General features: G+C 44.4%; 1 protein-coding gene across 1 annotated transcript; it reads right to left on the bottom strand.

Moving 5' to 3' along the window:
- Nucleotides 1-1316: 1316 nt before the first annotated feature.
- Nucleotides 1317-7718, bottom strand: efs (embryonal Fyn-associated substrate). Its single transcript, XM_079579730.1, has 8 exons — nucleotides 7521-7718; nucleotides 6895-7088; nucleotides 4977-6212; nucleotides 4765-4890; nucleotides 3104-4021; nucleotides 2960-3025; nucleotides 1677-1934; nucleotides 1317-1601 (listed from the first exon to the last, which is right to left on the bottom strand). Exons 2-8 carry the CDS (start codon nucleotides 6904-6906, stop codon nucleotides 1416-1418), a joined length of 2802 nt encoding a protein of 933 aa, XP_079435856.1. The 5' UTR covers nucleotides 6907-7088; nucleotides 7521-7718; the 3' UTR covers nucleotides 1317-1415.
- Nucleotides 7719-20040: the final 12322 nt, after the last annotated feature.

Below are 20040 nucleotides of genomic sequence, written 5' to 3'. Positions count from 1 at the left end.
ATATTTGCAAAAATGTACTGTGCAATCTTAACCAAAGAAGAACTAAGAAATATTGCATGTAGTGCCTCTGTGCATTACGGTAAAAAAAGATTCCGCTCAGTAACAAAACAGATTTACAAGCTTAAGAAAACAAACAGATTTACATTATGTAAAAAGAAAACAAAAACACACGTCCATCATCTTAGTTTAACCTCGTAAACTTTCAAAAAATTGGGTATGGGCCTGTATAAAGTTTAAGCAAATAAAAAAACCATGCAAACCGGACAGTTCCAAACATCAACTCCCGCATGATTTGTATACAATATAATAATACACAAAGAAAAGGACTTGTACTAGATGGTAGGGCTTGCAACAGACCACACTCAATTAATACTTGTCCAACACTAGGTGGCACAATACAGTTATCAAAATGGGTCATACGGTTGATATTGAAACACACAATAAATGAGCATATGCGTAATGGTCTGATAATTACTCCAAACATACAATTATGCTTATCGATTATTTTTGATGCAGAGGGTAAAGAGTGTGTGAAGTCAACTGAGAGTAAAGATTAGTGTCAATTCTACAGTGTTATAAAGAGCATCCAAATACATCAATTTCATTCTAAACTGAACCATAATCATTCCAGAGGGCCAAAATAAAAATAAAAAAACCTTTAACGCAATAGTGCCACTCAAACAGAACCTTGAGTTTCAAGAATTAAAATGATGTATCAACGTAGCCGATGCAAATCTCCCCTTGCAGTTTTAAATAGCTTCTGTGGGTCGGGTAAAGAACTATACAAATATAGTACAGGCCCAGTAAGGTTCAGAAATGTATCTTTCTCTTAATTCAGTAACTCTAAATGAAACCATGAGAACTTAAGGCGGTGACAACAGACATGTTCAGACAACAGGACCTGGGAGACTGGTTTCTGATGCAGACACAGAGCGCATGTGATTGTGGGAAAGAACACAAACCATTATGCATTTTCCCAACCAACAATTGTTACTCACTTATTGGCAGTTGTAGGGATTGAGCAATGACTTTTAGATAATAAAAGGATATAAAATGTTCACAAAAGGCCATTTGGGGATAATAAGAGGCAAGTGTGCTCAAAGTAGAATATCATGCCTCCCATTCTGCTATTTTAGGGCACAGACCATAGATAGATAGAGAATAGAAGGAGATGTGTATGTTATTGGAAAGATAAAAATTGCATACATAATAAGAAGCAGAGCTAATCTGCTCACACGGGCAATGGACAAAAGAACAATAAGTTAGCATTAAAAAGACATGTCTGGCATCAGTACACTGGTCAGATATACACTAGACACAGTGAGGAAAGATCTTAGAAAAACACTTCACTCAAACCCCTTGAAGCAAATAAGGCATTTTAAAAGGAACAAAAAATAGTGAAAAACGTAGTAATATTATGATGATATTTCTGCCAGACGTTGTAGCAAAGTGGAAAATCCAGCTGCTTGCTGAGAGAGCTCTGCAACACGGTCCACCATTTCCTGAGTGGCAGATACTGATGGGTAGTTTTGTGCTGCTCCCTTGGTTGCAACAACAACTGCTTTAAGGGCTTGGCAGAGTCTTCCACCTGAAGTTGTAATCTAAAATCAGGAAACAAAAAGCACATGTTTATATGCCTCTTATTAAGATAACAAATCCGGAGTAGTTCTACAAACCTTTGCACGTAGGTCTGCAGAGCTAAGGAGCCGAGAAAGGGTATCGCCAATAAACACCAGTTTGTGTGCCGTCACTATAAGACTTTTTCCTCTAGCAACAAATATACGGGGAGGTTGGTTCCCCTGGACACTACTAAAGAGCACATCTATAGCGTCAGCGAGGCAGGACAGATGGGCTAGGCTCTGAGAAGAGTAGAAGGACAGCAGCTCGGAGTCCTCCAATGACAGAGACACCGGCAAAGGCGGTGAAGGAGTCATCTATGGAACAAAACAAACAAATGGAAATTAACATCACATCACTTCAAGATGGAAATCTATTATTCGTGTATTCAGTTCATCACCAAGACATATACGTATATACTAGTACAAAACTTAAGAGGACGTTTAAGTATTTATTTGTTTTGTGAATTAGGGCAGAGCTGAGAAAGAGAAAAAGAATAATAAAAATAACAATAATGCTGAACACTTGGTAAAACAGGCTTGTAAAGCGCAAGTCTCTCAAAGCACTGTCAACACTGTCGTCATTATTCATTCATATACTTGGTGGTGGTAAGCTACTGTTGAAGCGAGGCAACCAGTCTGTGCCATCGTCCCCTCCGACCACCACCAGCCACTCACTCACACACTACATTCGCCAGGCTTCCTAGTGTTCCCAAACGGGCACCGACCAGGCCCTTCCTGCTTAGCTTCCGATGTCTGACGGGATCGGGTGGAGCACAGACGCTATGGCCATGTGTACGCGCAAACAGGATGTGCCGTTTTGTTAATTACTGAATAACTGAAGTACAGAGACAGCATTTTTTTGTTATTATTTTTTGTTGAGCTGCAATACAATGTTGATTCATTAGTAAAATATGTCCAGACTTCTTGTCATAAAGACATGTTATGAACAGTCTTGCACCCAACTCAAAAGTTTGCAATAGACATACAGCAGTGAGAGCCATCTTGAAAGAATCACTGTACTGTCCTGTCACTTATTGTTCAGCAGCCCCCTTCTATGTAAGGAAAGATTGTGAAGATTTACAAGTGACCAATTGTTGGCAGCCAAATGGTGTAACCAGGGGATTCTGCAAGAAACTGCAAAAAATGTCACCGGAAAAAGAGAGGGAAAAAAAAAGCACCAGGATTTAACCCACAGCTGCTTGCAAAACATAAAAGATAATTTAGCATTATGTTCATGGTATGTAGATTAATACTTCTTAGCATTTTATTTCATATTCTTGACCCATAAGGGTGTGTTGCACCATGACTGTTATTATTGTTCATGTAAAAAGGAAGCGTACCCTTGTTTCTGCGTTGATGGTGTGTCCATTTTCAGACAGAATATTTGGAGTGAGATCAGGTTTACCCTAAGGAGAGAGCAGTATGACTAGAAAGACGAGAAAGGATAAAAGCAACAGTAAAGCTTAGCTTAGGGTAAAACATACCTGAAGTTTAACATATCCTACGCTGTCTCCAGAGGGCACCGTGGCAGGGATTGGCGTTAGGCCTATTCCTGCATACTCATTACTGGGATCGTCTTCTCCATCACTGGTGCCCACAGTCATAGTCACTTGGGACTGAGCAGGTAGCAATGAAAACTTAGGCTGCGGTGTTGGAGGGAGAGGCCTCTCCTGGATCCAGCTCCCTTTACGAGGACCCATACCAACACCAGGGGCCATCCCATCTGCCACTGGGAGGGCAGGTAATGGCCTACGCGAAAGAGATTCTTGAGAAGGCAGACGAGGACGGCTTTGCACTTGCAGGAGAAGGGAGCTTTCTTCAAGAGAACGCTGAACCAAATTCAGCAGGCCATCAGATGGTGGTGCGGTTCCAACTGCAGACAATGCAGGTAAAAGATCTGATAAACAAGCCCAAGCCTGCTGAAGGGGCGGAGGAGGATCACCATTATGATTGGCCTTCCATGTGGACAAGATTTCAGCCAAAGATGTTGCCAGGTCTCGTGATGGAAGGGTCGAGGATGAACAAGTCACTGTGGTCAAAAGAGAATGTACAAGACTGGAGAGGGAAGTTCTCCATTGCAGGTCACCCGAACCATTGCTAGAAACAGAGAGCCTGCGAGTTGACGTGGAGGAGGAAGAGGACGAGAGGGGAAGTCCTTCAGCAGTTAAAGCAGGCATGTCATAGATGCCACCGTCAGGCTCAGAACTTGCTCGTTTTTCAGAACCACCATGCAAAGGCTCCTCCACACACAGGCTGCTGATGGATGAATCCTCTGGGCCTGAAGGAACACCTGGAAGTGTGGGGACACTGTACACCCCTTCTTCACCCTCATCTGGTACTGTGACAGTTTGCTGGGCATCAGTTGTGGACAAATTCAAAGAGATTGTTGGAACGTCATAGACCTAAAATATAGAAATAACTGTCAGTTATGTCAGTGCTATTCAATCTCAAATATCTTTAATAAAACAGAAGATAAAGATCACTTTTTGCCAGAATATACTAATTAAATAATCACAGGACAAACTGAAAAAAGTCAGGCTATTGGCATTTGTGAAAAAAAAAACTATTTTGTATATTTATTGGACATGTACAGAGAGTAGAGGCACACTTGGGGAAGAAGATTAGAGATTCAAATCCATGTCCGTGTACATTTAATCTGCAGTGAAATGTGCGGTCACGTCACCCAAAAGTAGGCCACATGTGAATCTGCAGTTTACTGTAAGTACAGGGAAGTACAAGGGAAAAAGTACTTTAGCAGACAGATGTGGTAAACGGACATGAAGGAAACCATTGGGGGGAGGGTGGGGCTCGTGTTGGTGGTGGTAACATGGCCCTAACAGATGGGTGTGAAGGGGAGAAAATAGCAGCAGCACTTGGACTGGATAGACAGGCTCCGGAGACAGGTGTGGCCTTGCCTTGGAGCAGGGGGTAGGGAAAAAAGGATGGTGGCATGAAGGATTGTGTGTAGATGTTTTTTTGGATAGCTGTGTACAGCTGTCTGTGTCTACAACGTGCACAGACATGACATTGTCACTTCTTAGTCTCTTAACTGTAAAGGAAACTATGAAAACAAATACTAGTACACAAATTGTGATATTATGGTTGTGTAGTAAAGGCATGCACATTTTTTTCCTGTAGCATTTACCTCCAATTCAGAGTCACTGTGTGGTGGCACAGTGCGGGGAGTATCATAGATTCCATCATCATCATCATCAGGGAGAGAAACAGGCCCAGTACGCTGCCAACGTCCACTTGGAGGAGTATCATAAACCTTAGAAAACAAATACACACATTAAGCATTCATCTGCACATTTTCCTTCATGTAAAGACATTAGCAAAGAGTTGGTAGTGATTTACCTGGTCGTTTACACTCTGTAGGTTGTCAGCCATTTGTCCTTTGATGTTCTGTACATTTGTGCTTTTCTCTGTTCCATTACAGATCTTCTCTTCTCTGTTAGCATTTATTTTCTTTTTCGTGTGCACTTGCTGAGATACAGCTTTGGCTACTGTGTGAGAATCGGCTGCTGGAGAGGATGACTGTTGTACATCTTTCCTAGTGACACCTCGGACTGGAGGGGCAGGTGGAGGAGGTTTACGGGCAGAATTAGGTGATCCAGGACGCTTTCCCTGGCCTGCTCGGACAAGTAAAGGGGAACCACGGTGTGTGGCAATGCCAGCCTTACCCCTACCAGCAACTGAATTGTGTGGGGCTCCCTTTACGAGACGAGGAGATGACTGAATAGGTGCTGACTGCGGAGTCCTTTGAGGATTTGAACAAACTGGGTTAGGAGTTAGATATAATCCAGGTGCATCTTGACTGACTTTGGGCTGGGATGCTGTAACACTTGCAACAGAGGATCCATTAGGAATAACTCCTCCAGTCGGTGTTTGGTAAACATCTTCCCCAGCAAGTGGTGTACCTTTAGGCACCAAGTAGCAGTCATCATTAACAGTTTCTCTGGGCACTAAATATCTATTGTCTTGTGAATCAGCAGTGGACAGTGATACTCCACTGGGCGAGAGGTAAACAGACTCTGAGGACAAGACGCCTCCTGGTTGCCTGACATGGTGAGCTACAGGTAATGGATTAAGTGGATTTTGATAAAGTGTTCCTGATAAATCGGCTCCTCTTCCCCTCAAGGACGGTGAGCGAGGACGCCCAGCTCCACCAATATCCCACTCAGGTCGGGGCCTGGTCCCAGAACTCGAGTGGGACCGTGGACGCCCACCTTCTGCTCTTCGGAGCTCTCCGGGTCGAGCAGCACCTCCTCTCCCTTCGCCCACAGCGGGAGGAGAGCGGTACACTGCATCTATGTCCTCTGTGCTGCTACTCACTCGAGTCAATGCGGGACCAGGTGACAGATAAACAGAGTCTTCACCAGAACCACAAAGGTCTGAGCCTGGAGCCTGGGTCTGTAGAAGGCGAAGACGATTGGCAGGAGCAATGCCCTGTCGTCCATGCAGAGAGCACAGCCACCACCCTGGACCGCCGGCCTGGTCCTGCTCTAGGACCATCAAGATGTCCCCCTTACGAAATGCTAACTCCTCCGGGCTCTCTGCTGTGTTGTCGAACAAAGCCTTTGCCAAAACGGTCTGCAGTGGGAACACAAACAAAAAGCTCAGCAAATGGCCTTTACAGAAGCAATGACTCAATGACACTAATGTTTATCAGCAGAGAACAAGTCACAAACTGGAACATTGATATGGTAATAGAAGGCAAGAGACTCAAATGGCCGATTGTTGAGGCTTTTAAAAAGAAGGGCTGAAAAGTAAAGAATAAGGAAACTTCGTGCTCTTCGAAGGCGCAGCAGCTGAGTGGGTTTGGAACAAAAACAATATTGACTGTAGCCTGAAAATTGCAATGAAGTGAAAAATCCGATGATAGTCATGAGGAGAAGATAAAGAGGAGAGTAGTTATAGTAGATCAATGATAGGAAAGACAAATGGTAATGAGCTCTTGGAGAGTGCGGGGGAGGGGCAGGGGACACATCTGTCCCTTGCTGTTGAGAGTTTAATTGCCAACCTAAAGCCAAAGAGTCAGTCCTCCTTTCATTTTCTACACCAACCCCCTGGGGACGACTAAAGCCTCTGCCATGTGGGACCCCATGAAACAGCAATGGAGGCACTAACGATGAAGATACAGTATATCGGGTGTCTGCATTGATTGAAAGGATTATTACTTCATGATATATCAGACTACCAGAGCAGTTGTAAATGTAAAATCTTGCTAAACCTTGTAATTTCTAACATTAATACATGTGAAAGTCGTACTTACAGAGACGGACATTGTAGAAAGATGATTATTGTATTATAGTGGAAAATCCCCTGTCGTGGTTAGTCTGGATAATCCATTTAGGTCGTCTTTAGCTTCTCACGGATTTACATGAGAACAGAGAGTGCCTTGGCACAGCTGCATCTGGAGTCAATGCATCTCTGAGCTTCAGTGCCGATGCTTTTTCCTGTGGGGTCCTGTAAGCACAAAAACACGCTTTAACCTTCACCCCGTCTGCGATTCAGACCACAAAACCCTGCGTACGGGGGCTCACGTGAACCATTGGTTTCATGGATAAGGTTAACACATGTGCTGACTTTCCACGCCCAGTAAGGATGAAATACATGAAATGTGAAATGAATGCTGTTAAGGCTACTGTTAGCTTAGCTCGGTGAGGGTGTAATTCCTGTTTTGCCAATTGGTGTCAGATGCGTAATACTGTTAAGCAACCCGTTTTCAAAGCAACTGATCGTATATTGTCCAATGAACAAATATGGACACAAATTAATGTCTTGAAAATTGCAACGAACAGCCCCAAAACACAACAATAGCGCCGCGGAGATTAAGTCGATACATTCGATTTGTACGTCTGCTACCAGAAACATCCAGAGCGGTTTTACTAAATTTACCTTGTGTTTTGTGTTAATAAAAGACTGAACAGCGAGATGTACTCCGTGGTGAGCGAAATCACTTCTTTTCATGCGTGAAAATCTGCGACCATCGGCGTTCAATCATCATCGGTGATGACAACACAATTATCTCCGCCCTCGTAAAGGAGTGTGATGCAGTGCACCGATGTATAACACCACAGCAGCCTGGATACACGGCAAAGAACATGGATGAAGCCCTATCCAGTCTGGTTGGAAATCACAGTCATTTCCGCATTCAAGCGTTTACTGCGCCTTGATTGGTTCACTGCTGAATGATGCTTTCAAATGGATCGCGTAAATTGGTAAAATCATGGAGCATTTATTTGTTTATTTGTTTTATTATTTAAATGTTGCTCTACGGGGTAAATAATACACCTATATCAGAACTTATGACTTAAAATTGACTTTTACGATGGCGTATTAGAGCCATCTTGTGATGAAAAAAAATATTCATGCAAATTTATGAGAAAAAAATGTGCAAATTTTCGAGATTGTTTGTGAGGACAAAAAATGCAAATCTGCATGAAAAAAATCACAAATTTTCCAGAAAAAAGTAGCAAATTTAAAGTAAAAAAGTGACACGTTTGCTAGAAAAAGGACACAAATTTACAAGTAAAATAAAGTCGCAAATTTAAAAAAATAAAATAAAAGCAGCTGAACTGCATACACCGTTTTCCAAATTATGCAAATATATATATGTATATATATATATATTTATATATTTATATATATATATATATATATATATATATATATATATATATATATATATATATATATATATTTACATATTTATATATATATATATATTTACATATTTATATTTATATATATATATATATATATATATATATATATTTACATATTTATATATATATATATATATATATTTATATATATATATTTTATTAGTTTGAAGTTTTCTTCCACATTTGCGCAAATAAAAAATTTGTAATAATGAAACCATTGGTAAATGTTGTAAGCAAGTAAAGATGTAAAAAAAGAGGTTTGTATAAAGTTAATGAAAGGCCTAATAAATAGGCCTATTTATTGAGAAATTAGGCGAATGGTTGTTAACGTAAGTCTGCAATTGTAGGCTATTAGCCATGAACTGGACCTGCGGAATATATTTAATATTTGAACTGAATACCTTGCAAATCCTTGCAGAAATGTTATTATTTTTATTCTGGCAAAATGTTCAAATAGTAAGATATCCAACCAAAACCAGTTAATAAACAGCTTCATGGCCTCTTTTATCAATTTGTAAGCAGATTGACATTTTATTAGATTTGACAAGTGACATGACGCAGCCGTTCACTCTGGAGGCCGTTCCAATTGAGCTCAAATACGGCGGTGAGAGGACACTCGGCTCCGTTTTGGAGGAGCCCACCACTGAGGACGTCAACGAAGTGGACAAACGGAGGAAGGATCCTGGCAATTGAGAAACAGCCAGTGTGTCTCAGGGCTCTTTGAATCACTGACATTAATCTCAGACACCTGTGATGATTAGTTGTGAGGTGAAGCCCAGTTAAGGGAAAAACTACTGTAAAAGGACGTTCCACATTATTAAGCAGACCACCATTTGCAAGCAATATAGGAGAGAAAAAGGATCTCTCTACTGATGAAAAGCGTGAAATAGTTGAATGTCTTGGACTAAGTATGAAAACCTCGATATTTCACAAAAGATTAAGTGTAATCATCGTACTGTTAAGAGATTTGTGGATGATTCAGAGCACACACGGGTTTGTGCAGATAAAGGCACAATAAGAACGGTTTCAGCCAGACAAATACATTACATTAACAGAACTGCTGCTACAAAGCAGCATACAGGTATTTGAAGCTGCTGGTGCCTCTGGAGTCTCCCGAACATCAAGGTGTAGGACCCTCCAGAGGCTACAGTTGTGCATAAACCGTCTATCCGGCCTCTGCTAAACTGTTAATTGAATGCTCACGAGCAGGGAAAGGAAACTTTATTTATACCGCGCATTTCGTACACAAGGCAACTCAATGCGCCTGAGCAGAAACGGCTGCAGTGGCTCAGAAATACATGAGGACTCATTTTCAAACAGTCTTGTTCACTGATGAGGCCGTGTAACCCTGGATGGACAGATCAATGGAGTAGTTGATAGTTGGTGAATGGCCACCATGCCCCAACAAGGCTGTGACATCAGTCAGGAGGGGGCAGAGTCATGTTTTGGGCCAGAATCATGGGGAGAGAGCTGGTCGGCCCCTTTAGGCTCCGTAACAAGATCATCTTCATGCATGTCAACGCACCATGTCATCCTGTAAAGCAGTGGTTCTCAACCTTTTGGAGCTGCGACCCCCATTATAACAGTAAAAGGGGTTTGTGACCCCCCGCCCGGGTCACACCGTGAGAACATTAGCCTACATAATTCTTAAAAAACAAAGAAATAAACAAATGGTTAAAATAAAATTCATCAAATTACGAACATATAATGGCACTCTGGTAAAATAGCACACACATGAGACAATAAAATATTATAATATACGCTAAAAAAAAGTATGTAGGCTATATTTTATCTACATGATCTGGCGAAAATTCATCTCGCGACCCCCTTGGGGGTCCCGACCCCCAGGTTGAGAACCACTGCTGTAAAGAATACCTCTGCATTATTGGCTGCTATGTGTATAAAGGAGAGAAACTCATGATGTGGACCCCATCCTACCCTGACCTCAACCCTATTGAGAACCTTTAGAGCCTCAAGGAAAACATCTTTAACTGTTGCACTTTGGGATCTGTTTTTACATATGTAAAGCGCATTACAAATAAAATGTGTAATTATTATTATTATTATTATTATTATTATTATTATTATTATTATTATTATTATTATTATTATTATTATTATTATTATTAATATTAATATTAAAGAGGGGGTATTTTTTCAGTCATAGCACCAGTCTATATCACACTACAATGATGAAGAAACCTTCTGTTGGTCTGTAAATGCAGTAAATTAAAATCACTGCCTTGTATAAAATGTCTCTCTCAAAATGGCTGTAGTGAATGTCTTGAAATAGGCCTCTGTCTCTTTAAGAACCTCTGACCCTTTCAGACACGCCCCCTCCACACGCTGTCTGTGGCATCAGTGGGGAGGGGGTTCTGCTGAGGAGCAGTGGTTGGTTACTCGGCTGGTGACAAAAGCTCGGAGGCGTCTCCAGGAGGTGGGGGCGTTCCTAGGAGGACTCAGGCAAACCTATCCCTAAAATGGCCGCCATCAGAGTTTTTACAGGTTACTCAAAAATATGTGAATGTGCCAAGGCAACACTTCAGGCATGTTTTTAATGAGGGAATGACATAATAACATGATGTAAAGCTTGAAAAAGTCGATATTGCATAATACCCTCTTTAAGATCTCTGAATCTGGGGGGAGGCAGTTTTCACACAGCAACTCTCGGAGGCTTTTCTGACATCCTGCAAAGAAACCCAAGCAGACACTATCCAAAAACTCAAAAGTTTAATGGCTGCAAGAATTTGAAGCTGCTATCAAATAAGGTGTGTTATATGTTTAAATATAACTTGACCTGTTAAAATCATTTTGATTGAAATAGCTTTTGATTTAAGCAAATATGCTGCAAATTCTACAAATTACCATTTTCAGTTAATTACAAGCTTTAAAATGTATTGAAACTATGAGTTGCAGCTGCCCTGAACATCCAGGGGGAGGACATTGAGGAGGTGGACAGTTTCAAGTACCTGGGTGTTCACCTCAACAATAAACTGGACTGGTCCCACAACACCAACTCCCTGTACAAGAAGGGTCAAAGTCGCCTCCACCTTCTGAGGAGACTGAGGTCGTTCGGAGTGAGCAGGCCTCTGCTCAGGACTTTTTATGACTCTGTGGTGGCCTCTGCTCTCCACTACGCTGCCGTGTGCTGGGCCCCGGGCAGCACAGAGCGGGACAAGAACAGACTGAACAAGCTGGTCAGGAGGGCCAGCTCTGTCCTGGGCTGCCCCCTGGACTCTGTGGAGGAGGTGAGGGACAGGAGGGTGTTAGCCAAGCTCACCTCCATCATGGACAACACCTCCCACCCACTGCACGGGACTGTAGAAGAGCTGAGCAGCTCTCTCAGTGGCAGACTGAGACACCCTCAGTGCAGGACGGAGCGCTACCGCAAAGCCTTCATCCCCACTGCTGTCAGACTGTACAATAAGACTGTAAAGTAACATGTGCAATAATCTCTGTATCAGCTGCACTTTATTAACTCTTCTTCTTGAACGCCGACTGTAACAAGTGAATTTCTCCTTTGTGAGATCAATAAAGGTTTATCTTATCTTATCTTATACACGGACTGGACTTCTTATTCTACAATGGAGTTGTTTCTTTTACTATGGCAAACTCTTTTCTTTTTTTTACTTAAATGTGTAGCTGGGCTTTTTTTATTATTATTATTATTCATTTGATTTTGTATAGTATAGTTTTCACCAGATGAATTACTTGTTGGTGGACAAGAAAGTGTAGATACAGACGGAAATGCGTCATACAAGGGGGCGCGGCTTAGCCGAGGGGGAAGAAAATCTGTTTTTGTCAGACTATAAACATGTTTATCACACACAAGGTCACGCCAAAATCGGGCCCATATGGATGGGTTTTTGGGGGGGGATTTATTATGGATTGTAGCCTTAGGCTAATTTCCATTCATTGTCCCACACTCGAACTCAAACACATTTTTAGCGGTAGGGGAAACCGGAGTACCCTGAGAACACAAAAGCAAACACACAGGGAACATTTAAACTCCACAGAGAACTGCCCCAGCATTTATAGGTGCCGTTCATGTTATAGAATTCTATTTAATTCGGAGGCCTGGTGCCAATCTCTATGGGAGAGAAAGGGTTTTAGAGAGAAATGTCCAAATGTTTTCCCTGATCATTATTTGATTGTGATTGGATTCACAAACCTGGCCTTATTCTAATGGCTGAGAGTCCTTTCTATAGGCCAACATCACACATGTGTTTTTGAGTTTTTGTCACCACCTTTGGACACCTTTATGAAGAAATAATTAGACCATAGTTCATATGTGCTGGAGGAGATGATTTTGAAATTTGTGACAGTCTGTGTTTTATGTGAATTGGCCCAGGAATTACAGAGAAATTCAGCAATAAAATAAGACGAGAAACCTGCAATTTCACCATAGAATATGGTAGGAATTCTACGGTAGTCACCATGGTAACAGCCGAATTGCATGGCCTCACTGAGGAGAAAACAGAATCTTTTGGCAAACACGATGTTTTAATCTTTTTAGCCATTTTCTGGTGGAACATGAACTTACTTATCACACATAAATAAAGTCAAGTCTAAATCGCGTCCATATTGATGTTTTTTCACAGCAGATTGTTCAGTAGAAGCAAAAAACCTGCAGTCGTAGCTAGCGTTAGCATTAGCACGATGCTAACACGATGCTTCATTTGTTTATGGTTGTTGCTAGATCGTTGGCTCGGGAGGGACGGTCTGCTGTGACACGTGACATTTCATGACACAAATTAAGGTTAGGGCCAGGGATGTGATTAACCTTAAGGTTAGGATTATGGTTATTTGTATTTTTCAAGAAACTAACTCATAGATCTATACAAAATAACACGAGCCGACGATCTAGCAACAACCATTTGTTTTCCCCCTCTGGCTGCTTTGAACATGACCATATATGGGCGATTCTATCTACTTGTTCTCAAACAGGCGTTTCCATGGAAACAGCTTGTTGCCTTAGAGACGTTGCTAGGACACCACATTTTCATTTCACATTCTATGCAAAGTGACACAGATTTGCCACACCACAGAAAGGTGCAGGTGCAGATCAGAAGCATTCGTGAAGTGCTGCTCGAAGAAAGTAGGAGGAAGTTAATAATAACTTAGAAAAGCCCTTCCCCAAACAACATGTTTTTCAAAAAGAGGCCGTACCAAACGGCCGAAAGCATTGTGGAAGAAAGCGACAAGGCTTTGCTCAGGAATTATGGGTTCAAATTTTGCAAAGTTCTTCACAGTGGTGGTAATTCGAAGGTTTACGATTGTATATTGAAGAGACATGAGGAACGTGTCGTTGTTAAGATCCCGAAAGAAGCTCAAAACAACTGTGGAGAAGCTAACCTTCTAAAGGAGCTCATGACGAGTACAGACGTACGCTACATCGTCAACTGCCATGGGGAGTTCACCACTGATGACAACAGGACTGGACTGGTGTTCGAGAGACTGGACACCACATTGGAGAAATACATCAACTTGAACAACAAGGCTATGCCATTTAATGACACAAGAAACATCATTCAACAGTTGGCTAAGGGCCTGACTACACTGGGAAGCAAAGGAATCATTCACGCTGATATAAAACCACAAAATATCATGGTGGTTGATCAAAGTGAAAAGCCATTTCAAGTCAAATTTATCGACTTTGCGAGAGCCATGCCGTATGCTACAGCTAAACAAGGAATTAAGCCAGGGACACAAGGTTACATGTCTCCAGAGATGATGCTAGGCCTTCCACTGACGCCAGCCACTGATGTGTGGTCTCTGGGGGGGGTGTTGGCCCATCTAATGCTCGGACGTCCTCTGATCAGCACAGACTCAGAGCATAGTGCGTTTACATCTATACATAAAATGATAGGACAACCATCTGAAGACCTTCTTGACAGGGGAATGTACACAGCTGAGTTCTATGAAAAAGATGATGAACTATGGAAGTTTAAGTGTACATCTGAGGTGAAGTCGCATGTAAGACAATTTAAATCACTGGACGAACTGAAGGCGATAAGAAGAAGAGATCTGTTCAACCGCCATGAGCGCGAACTCCGTGATCAGTGTGTTGATCTCTTAAAGAAAATGCTCCAGTGCAATCCAGAAGACAGAATCACGCCAGAAGAAATATTACAACATCCATTTCTCACAGACAAAAGTCGGAGACGTTTCATGCCCTTTCGGAGAACTAACAAAGTCACTCCGATTAAAGAAGATCCCCAACCAGCGAACCAGCTCTCACGACATGAATCAAACTATCAAACCTTCCCAAAACAGGATGCCAAGGTCAAACCAGTCTCACAGTTACCACCTGGAACCTCGGAGCCTCGATCACGTGAGTCAACAAGGAAATATGAATACAAAGATCCACTTATTGAATTAATCAAAGACAATAGGGCCAGAGTCCGAGAATCTAGAAAAAGTGGTTACCCCGGGCTCGTCACTGTCAAACCTGCACCACTGGAAAACAGAATGTCACTGCAAGAATCTGACCGTAAAAATCGTTACGGTCTTGTCAGTGAGAGGAGCTCAATAGCTGCTTTTCAAAGGAGATATGATACGTCAAAGGCAGAAGAGGAAAATGTCCTTGTTCAGTGGAAGATACTGAAAAAGAAATGTATGGAGGATGAAATCAACAAGCATATAAATGTTGCTTTTGAATCGCAAATGATACAGCTTAACATCGCATTAGGGGAAGGGAAAGGAAAGATTAACGAGAAAGAGATAGAGGGACACCACTTGAAGACTGTGGTACAGCGTGATCAGGAAATTCTTAAGAACATCAAGGAGAAACAGGAGTCTCTTTCAAAAGATAAACTGAGAATCTATGAAGAAGCTACGAGATTGTTGGAGATAGGACAGGCGCAGCTGGAAGAGCAGAGACCAACGCTTGAGGCCTTACATGAAGAGGAAAAGAGGCTCACGGCAGAGACGGAAAGAGAGATGAAAATAATCCAAGACGGTATTCGCTACAAAGGTATTATGTTCAATATGGCTCTTGGTCCAGAATGGCAAAGTTCTTTCAAAAATGGAGCCATTGATGCCACACAAGAAGATTTTTGGACCTTGGTGATGATTCTGCGGCACGGAGTTACCAGTCTATGGGATGGCGTCACAAAACAGCGCTGGGCTAAAAAGGACTTTCGTGAAGAGGCTGGAAAAGCTGCAATCAAGATGAAGGAAAAGGATGACAAGATGGATTTCATGATTGCTTGCGAGTTGAACGAGATCAACTTGACAAAGATCAAAGCTAAAAATCTAGGACGGAAAGTCAACCTACATGACAATTTAGAAACGATAAATAATGACATTATGTTGAATGATCTGAACCAGAAAATTTCCAAACTGCACAGATTTTGCGTGAAACGGCGAATCAAGGTGAGGTTAGACACGATGGAAATGATGTCCGACATTGAAGGTCGGGCATACAAGGTGCTGGACCAGGTGGAGAAGATGCCTCCGAAGTTTGTGAAACAAATCTTGAAAATGAAGGAAGTTGAAAAGCAAATACAAAAACAGAAGGAGCTTGAAAGACTTGAAAGAGAGAAAGAGGAGGTGAAGCAGGAGAAGTGCATGAAAAGAGCATTTGGAGAAGTCAAGAAATATGTCGGGAGGAAACTTATGATCAGATCTCAGCCTGTTAGGATCAGAAAAAAGAAAAAACAAATTAGTGAGGAGGCTGTACGCGAGGCTTACCTCTTCCCTGCCAACGACGAATGAAGTGAGATCAGGCCATAGCGGCCGATCGGTCACATCTTGGAAGATCGGGCCTGCTTGGCACTTGGATGGGAGACTGTTTAGGAGAGAGTGAGTGAGTGAGTGAGTGAGTGAGTGAGTGAGTGAGTGAGTGAGTGAGTGAGTGAGTGAGTGAGTGAGTGAGTGAGTGAGTGAGTGAGTGAATGTAGTGAGTGAGTGAGTGAATGTAGTGATAAAGTGATTGGTTGGTGGACCCTCCACCAACCAATCACTTACTCACTACATTCACCCAGGCTTCCTGGAGTGAGTGAGTGAGTGAGTGAGTGAGTGAGTGAGTGAGTGAGTGAGTGAGTGAGTGAGTGAGTGAGTGAGTGAGTGAATGAATGTAGTGAGTAAGTGATTGGTTGGTGGACCCTCCACCAACCAATCACTTACTCACTACATTCACCCAGGCTTCCTGGAGTGAGTGAGTGAGTGAGTGAGTGAGTGAGTGAGTGAGTGAGTGAGTGAGTGAGTGAGTGAGTGAGTGAGTGAGTGAGTGAGTGAGTGAGTGAATGAATGTAGTGAGTAAGTGAGTGAGTGAGTGAATGAATGTAGTGAGTAAGTGATTGGTTGGTGGACCCTCCACCAACCAATCACTTACTCACTACATTCACCCAGGCTTCCTGGAGTGAGTGAGTGAGTGAGTGAGTGAGTGAGTGAGTGAGTGAGTGAGTGAGTGAGTGAGTGAGTGAGTGAGTGAGTGAGTGAGTGAGTGAGTGAGTGAGTGAGTGAGTGAGTGAATGAATGTAGTGAGTAAGTGATTGGTTGGTGGACCCTCCACCAACCAATCACTTACTCACTACATTCACCCAGGCTTCCTGGAGTGAGTGAGTGAGTGAGTGAGTGAGTGAGTGAGTGAGTGAGTGAGTGAGTGAGTGAGTGAGTGAGTGAGTGAGTGAGTGAGTGAGTGAGTGATTGGTTGGTGGACCCTCCACCAACCAATCACTTACTCACTACATTCACCCAGGCTTCCTGGAGTGAGTGAGTGAGTGAGTGAGTGAGTGAGTGAATGTAGTGAGTAAGTGATTGGTTGGTGGACCCTCCACCAACCAATCACTTACTCACTACATTCACCCAGGCTTCCTGGAGTGAGTGAGTGAGTGAGTGAGTGAATGTAGTGAGTAAGTGATTGGTTGGTGGACCCTCCACCAACCAATCACTTACTCACTACATTCACTCAGGCTTCCTGGAGTGAGTGAGTGAGTGAGTGAGTGAGTGAGTGAGTGAGTGAGTGAGTGAGTGAGTGAGTGAGTGAGTGAGTGAGTGAGTGAGTGAGTGAGTGAGTGAGTGAGTGAGTGAGTGAGTGAGTGAGTGAGTGAGTGATTGGTTGGTGGACCAATCACTCACTCACTACATTCACCCAGGCTTCCTGGAGTGAGTGAGTGAGTGAGTGAGTGAGTGAGTGAGTGAGTGAGTGAGTGAGTGAGTGAGTGAGTGAGTGAGTGAGTGAGTGAGTGAGTGAGTGAGTGAGTGAGTGAGTGAGTGAGTGAGTGAGTGATATTCCTCCTGGATCCGAGGTTCAACTATCGGCCGGATCCTCCTCTCCATTACCCCGGAATAGACCTTACCGGGGAGGCTGAGGAGGGTGATCCCTCTGTAATTGGAACACACCCTCCGATCCCCCTTCTTAAAGAGGGGGACCACCACCCCGGTCTGCCAATCCAGGGGCACTGTCCCCGACCGCCACGCGATGTTGCAGAGACGTGTCAGCCAAGACAGTCCTACAACATCCAGAGACTTAAGGTACTCAGGACGAATCTCATCCAGCCCCGGAGCCTTGCCACCGAGGAGCTTTCTCACCACCTCGGTGACTTCAGCCTGGGTGATGGGCGAGCCCACCTCCGAGTCCCCAGCCTCTGCTTCCCCATCGGAAGACGTGACGGCGGGATTGAGGAGATCCTCGAAGTACTCCTTCCACCGCCCGACGACATCCCCAGTCGAGGTCAGCAGCCCCCCACCCGCACTGTAAACAGTGCTAGGTGAAGCACTGCTTCCCCCTTCTGAGGCGCCGGATGGTTTGCCAGAATCTCCTCGAGGCCGACCGATAGTCTTCCTCCATGGCTTCTCCAAACTCCTCCCAGACCCGAGTTTTTGCCTCTGTGACCGCACGAGCTGCAGCACGCTTGGCCTGCCGGTACCTCTCAGCTGCCTCAGGAGTCCCACAAGCCAACAAGGCCAGGTAGGACTCCTTCTTCAGCTTGACGGCATCCCTTACTTCCGGGTGCCACCACCGGGTTCAGGGATTGCCGCCGCGACAGGCACCAGAGACATTACGGCCACATCTACGAGCAGCCGCATCGACAATGGAGGAGGAGAACATGGTCCACTCGGACTCCATGTCCCCAGCCTCCCTCGGAATCTGGGTGAAGCTCTTCCGGAGGTGGGAGTTGAAGACCCCACTGACACAGGGATCCGCCAGACGTTCCCAGCAGACCCTCACAACACGCTTGGGCCTGCCAGGTCTGACCGGCTTCCTCCCCTGCCAGCGGATCCAGCTCACCACCAGGTGGTGATCAGTTGACAGCTCAGCCCCTCTCTTCACCCGAGTGTCCGAGACATGCGGCCAGAGATCAGACGACACAACTACAAAGTCGATCATCGACCTCCTGCCTAGGGTGTCCTGGTGCCACGTGCACTTATGGACACCCTTGTGCTCGAACATGGTGTTCGTTATGGACAAACTGCGACTAGCACAGAAGTCCAATAACAGAACACCACTCGGGTTCAGATCGGGGAGGCCGTTCTTCCCAATCACTCCCTCCCAGGTCTCACTGTCGCTACCCACGTGGGCGTTGAAGTCCCCCAGTAGAACAATGGAGTCCCCAGTCGGAGCACTATCTAGTACCCCTCCCAGGGACTCCAAGAAGGCCGGGTACTCTGCACCGATGTTGGGCCCGTAGGCCGAAACAACGGTGAGAGACCTGTCCCCGACCCGAAGGCGTAGGGACGCGACCCTCTCGTTCACCGGGGTGAACTCCAACACGTGACGGCTGAGCTGGGGGGATATGAGCAAACCCACCCCAGCCCGCCGCCTCTCCCCGCGGGCAACTCCAGAAAAATGGAGATTCCAGCCTCTCTCCAGGAGTTGGAATCCGGAACCCAAGCTGTGCGTGGAGGTGAGCCCGACTATATCTCGGTATCTCTCAACCTCCCGCACAAGCTCAGGCTCCTTCCCCCCCAGCGAAGTGACGTTCCAAGTCCTGAACGCCAGAAGCTGCGCATGTGGACCAGGTCGCCGAGGCACCTGCCTCTGACTGCCACCCAGTCCTCTCTGCACTCGACCCCTATGGATCCCTCTGCGGGTGGTGAGTCCACAGGAGGGCGGGCCCACGTCGTCCCTTCGGGCTGTGCCCGGCCGGGCCCCGTGGACAGAGGCCCGGCCACCAGACACTCGCGTTTGGGCCCCAAGCTCAGGTCTGGCTCCAGGGTGGGGCCCCGGCTGCGCCATGCTGGGCAATGTCACGGTCCTTGTTCTAGTACTGTCCATAGAAGTCTTCTGAGCTGCTCTTTGTCTGACCCGTCACCTCGGACCTGTTTGCCATGGGAGACCCTACCAGGGGCATAAAGCCCCGGACAACATAGCTCCTCGAATCATTCGGGCACTCAAACAACCCCACCACGTTAAGGTAGCAGTTCACGGGGTTGGTTAAATAATGATGTAAAATGTAAAATGTAAACTCAGTAAAATTACTAACACATTCAAAACGTTGCACTAGTTTTAATATTTATTTTATGTTAGCTGTTAGCTTCGAGACAAAACCCCCACCATTATGAACACAGAGGTTTCCTCCAGTGAAGTTGTTGCATCTCACGCAATGTTTTTAATCTGCTCCAGTCACATCCTAACTTTTACTCGCTGCCATTTACCAAATCTTGAGCTATCGCTTCATTTGTGTAGGACCTTGCTAATTTTTAATGTAAATGACACGGGACAGGAAGTGCAGCACCTATGCTACTGTCCAGGCGGAAATTACGTGGGGTCCGTTTTTTGTGTGTGGCAGGAATGTTCCATA

The sequence above is a fragment of the Gobius niger genome (assembly GCF_951799975.1).
Source record: "Gobius niger genome assembly, chromosome: 21".
NCBI lineage: Eukaryota > Metazoa > Chordata > Actinopteri > Gobiiformes > Gobiidae > Gobius > Gobius niger.
Note: the sequence above shows the minus strand (reverse complement) of the source record. Positions and strands in the feature narration are given on the sequence as shown.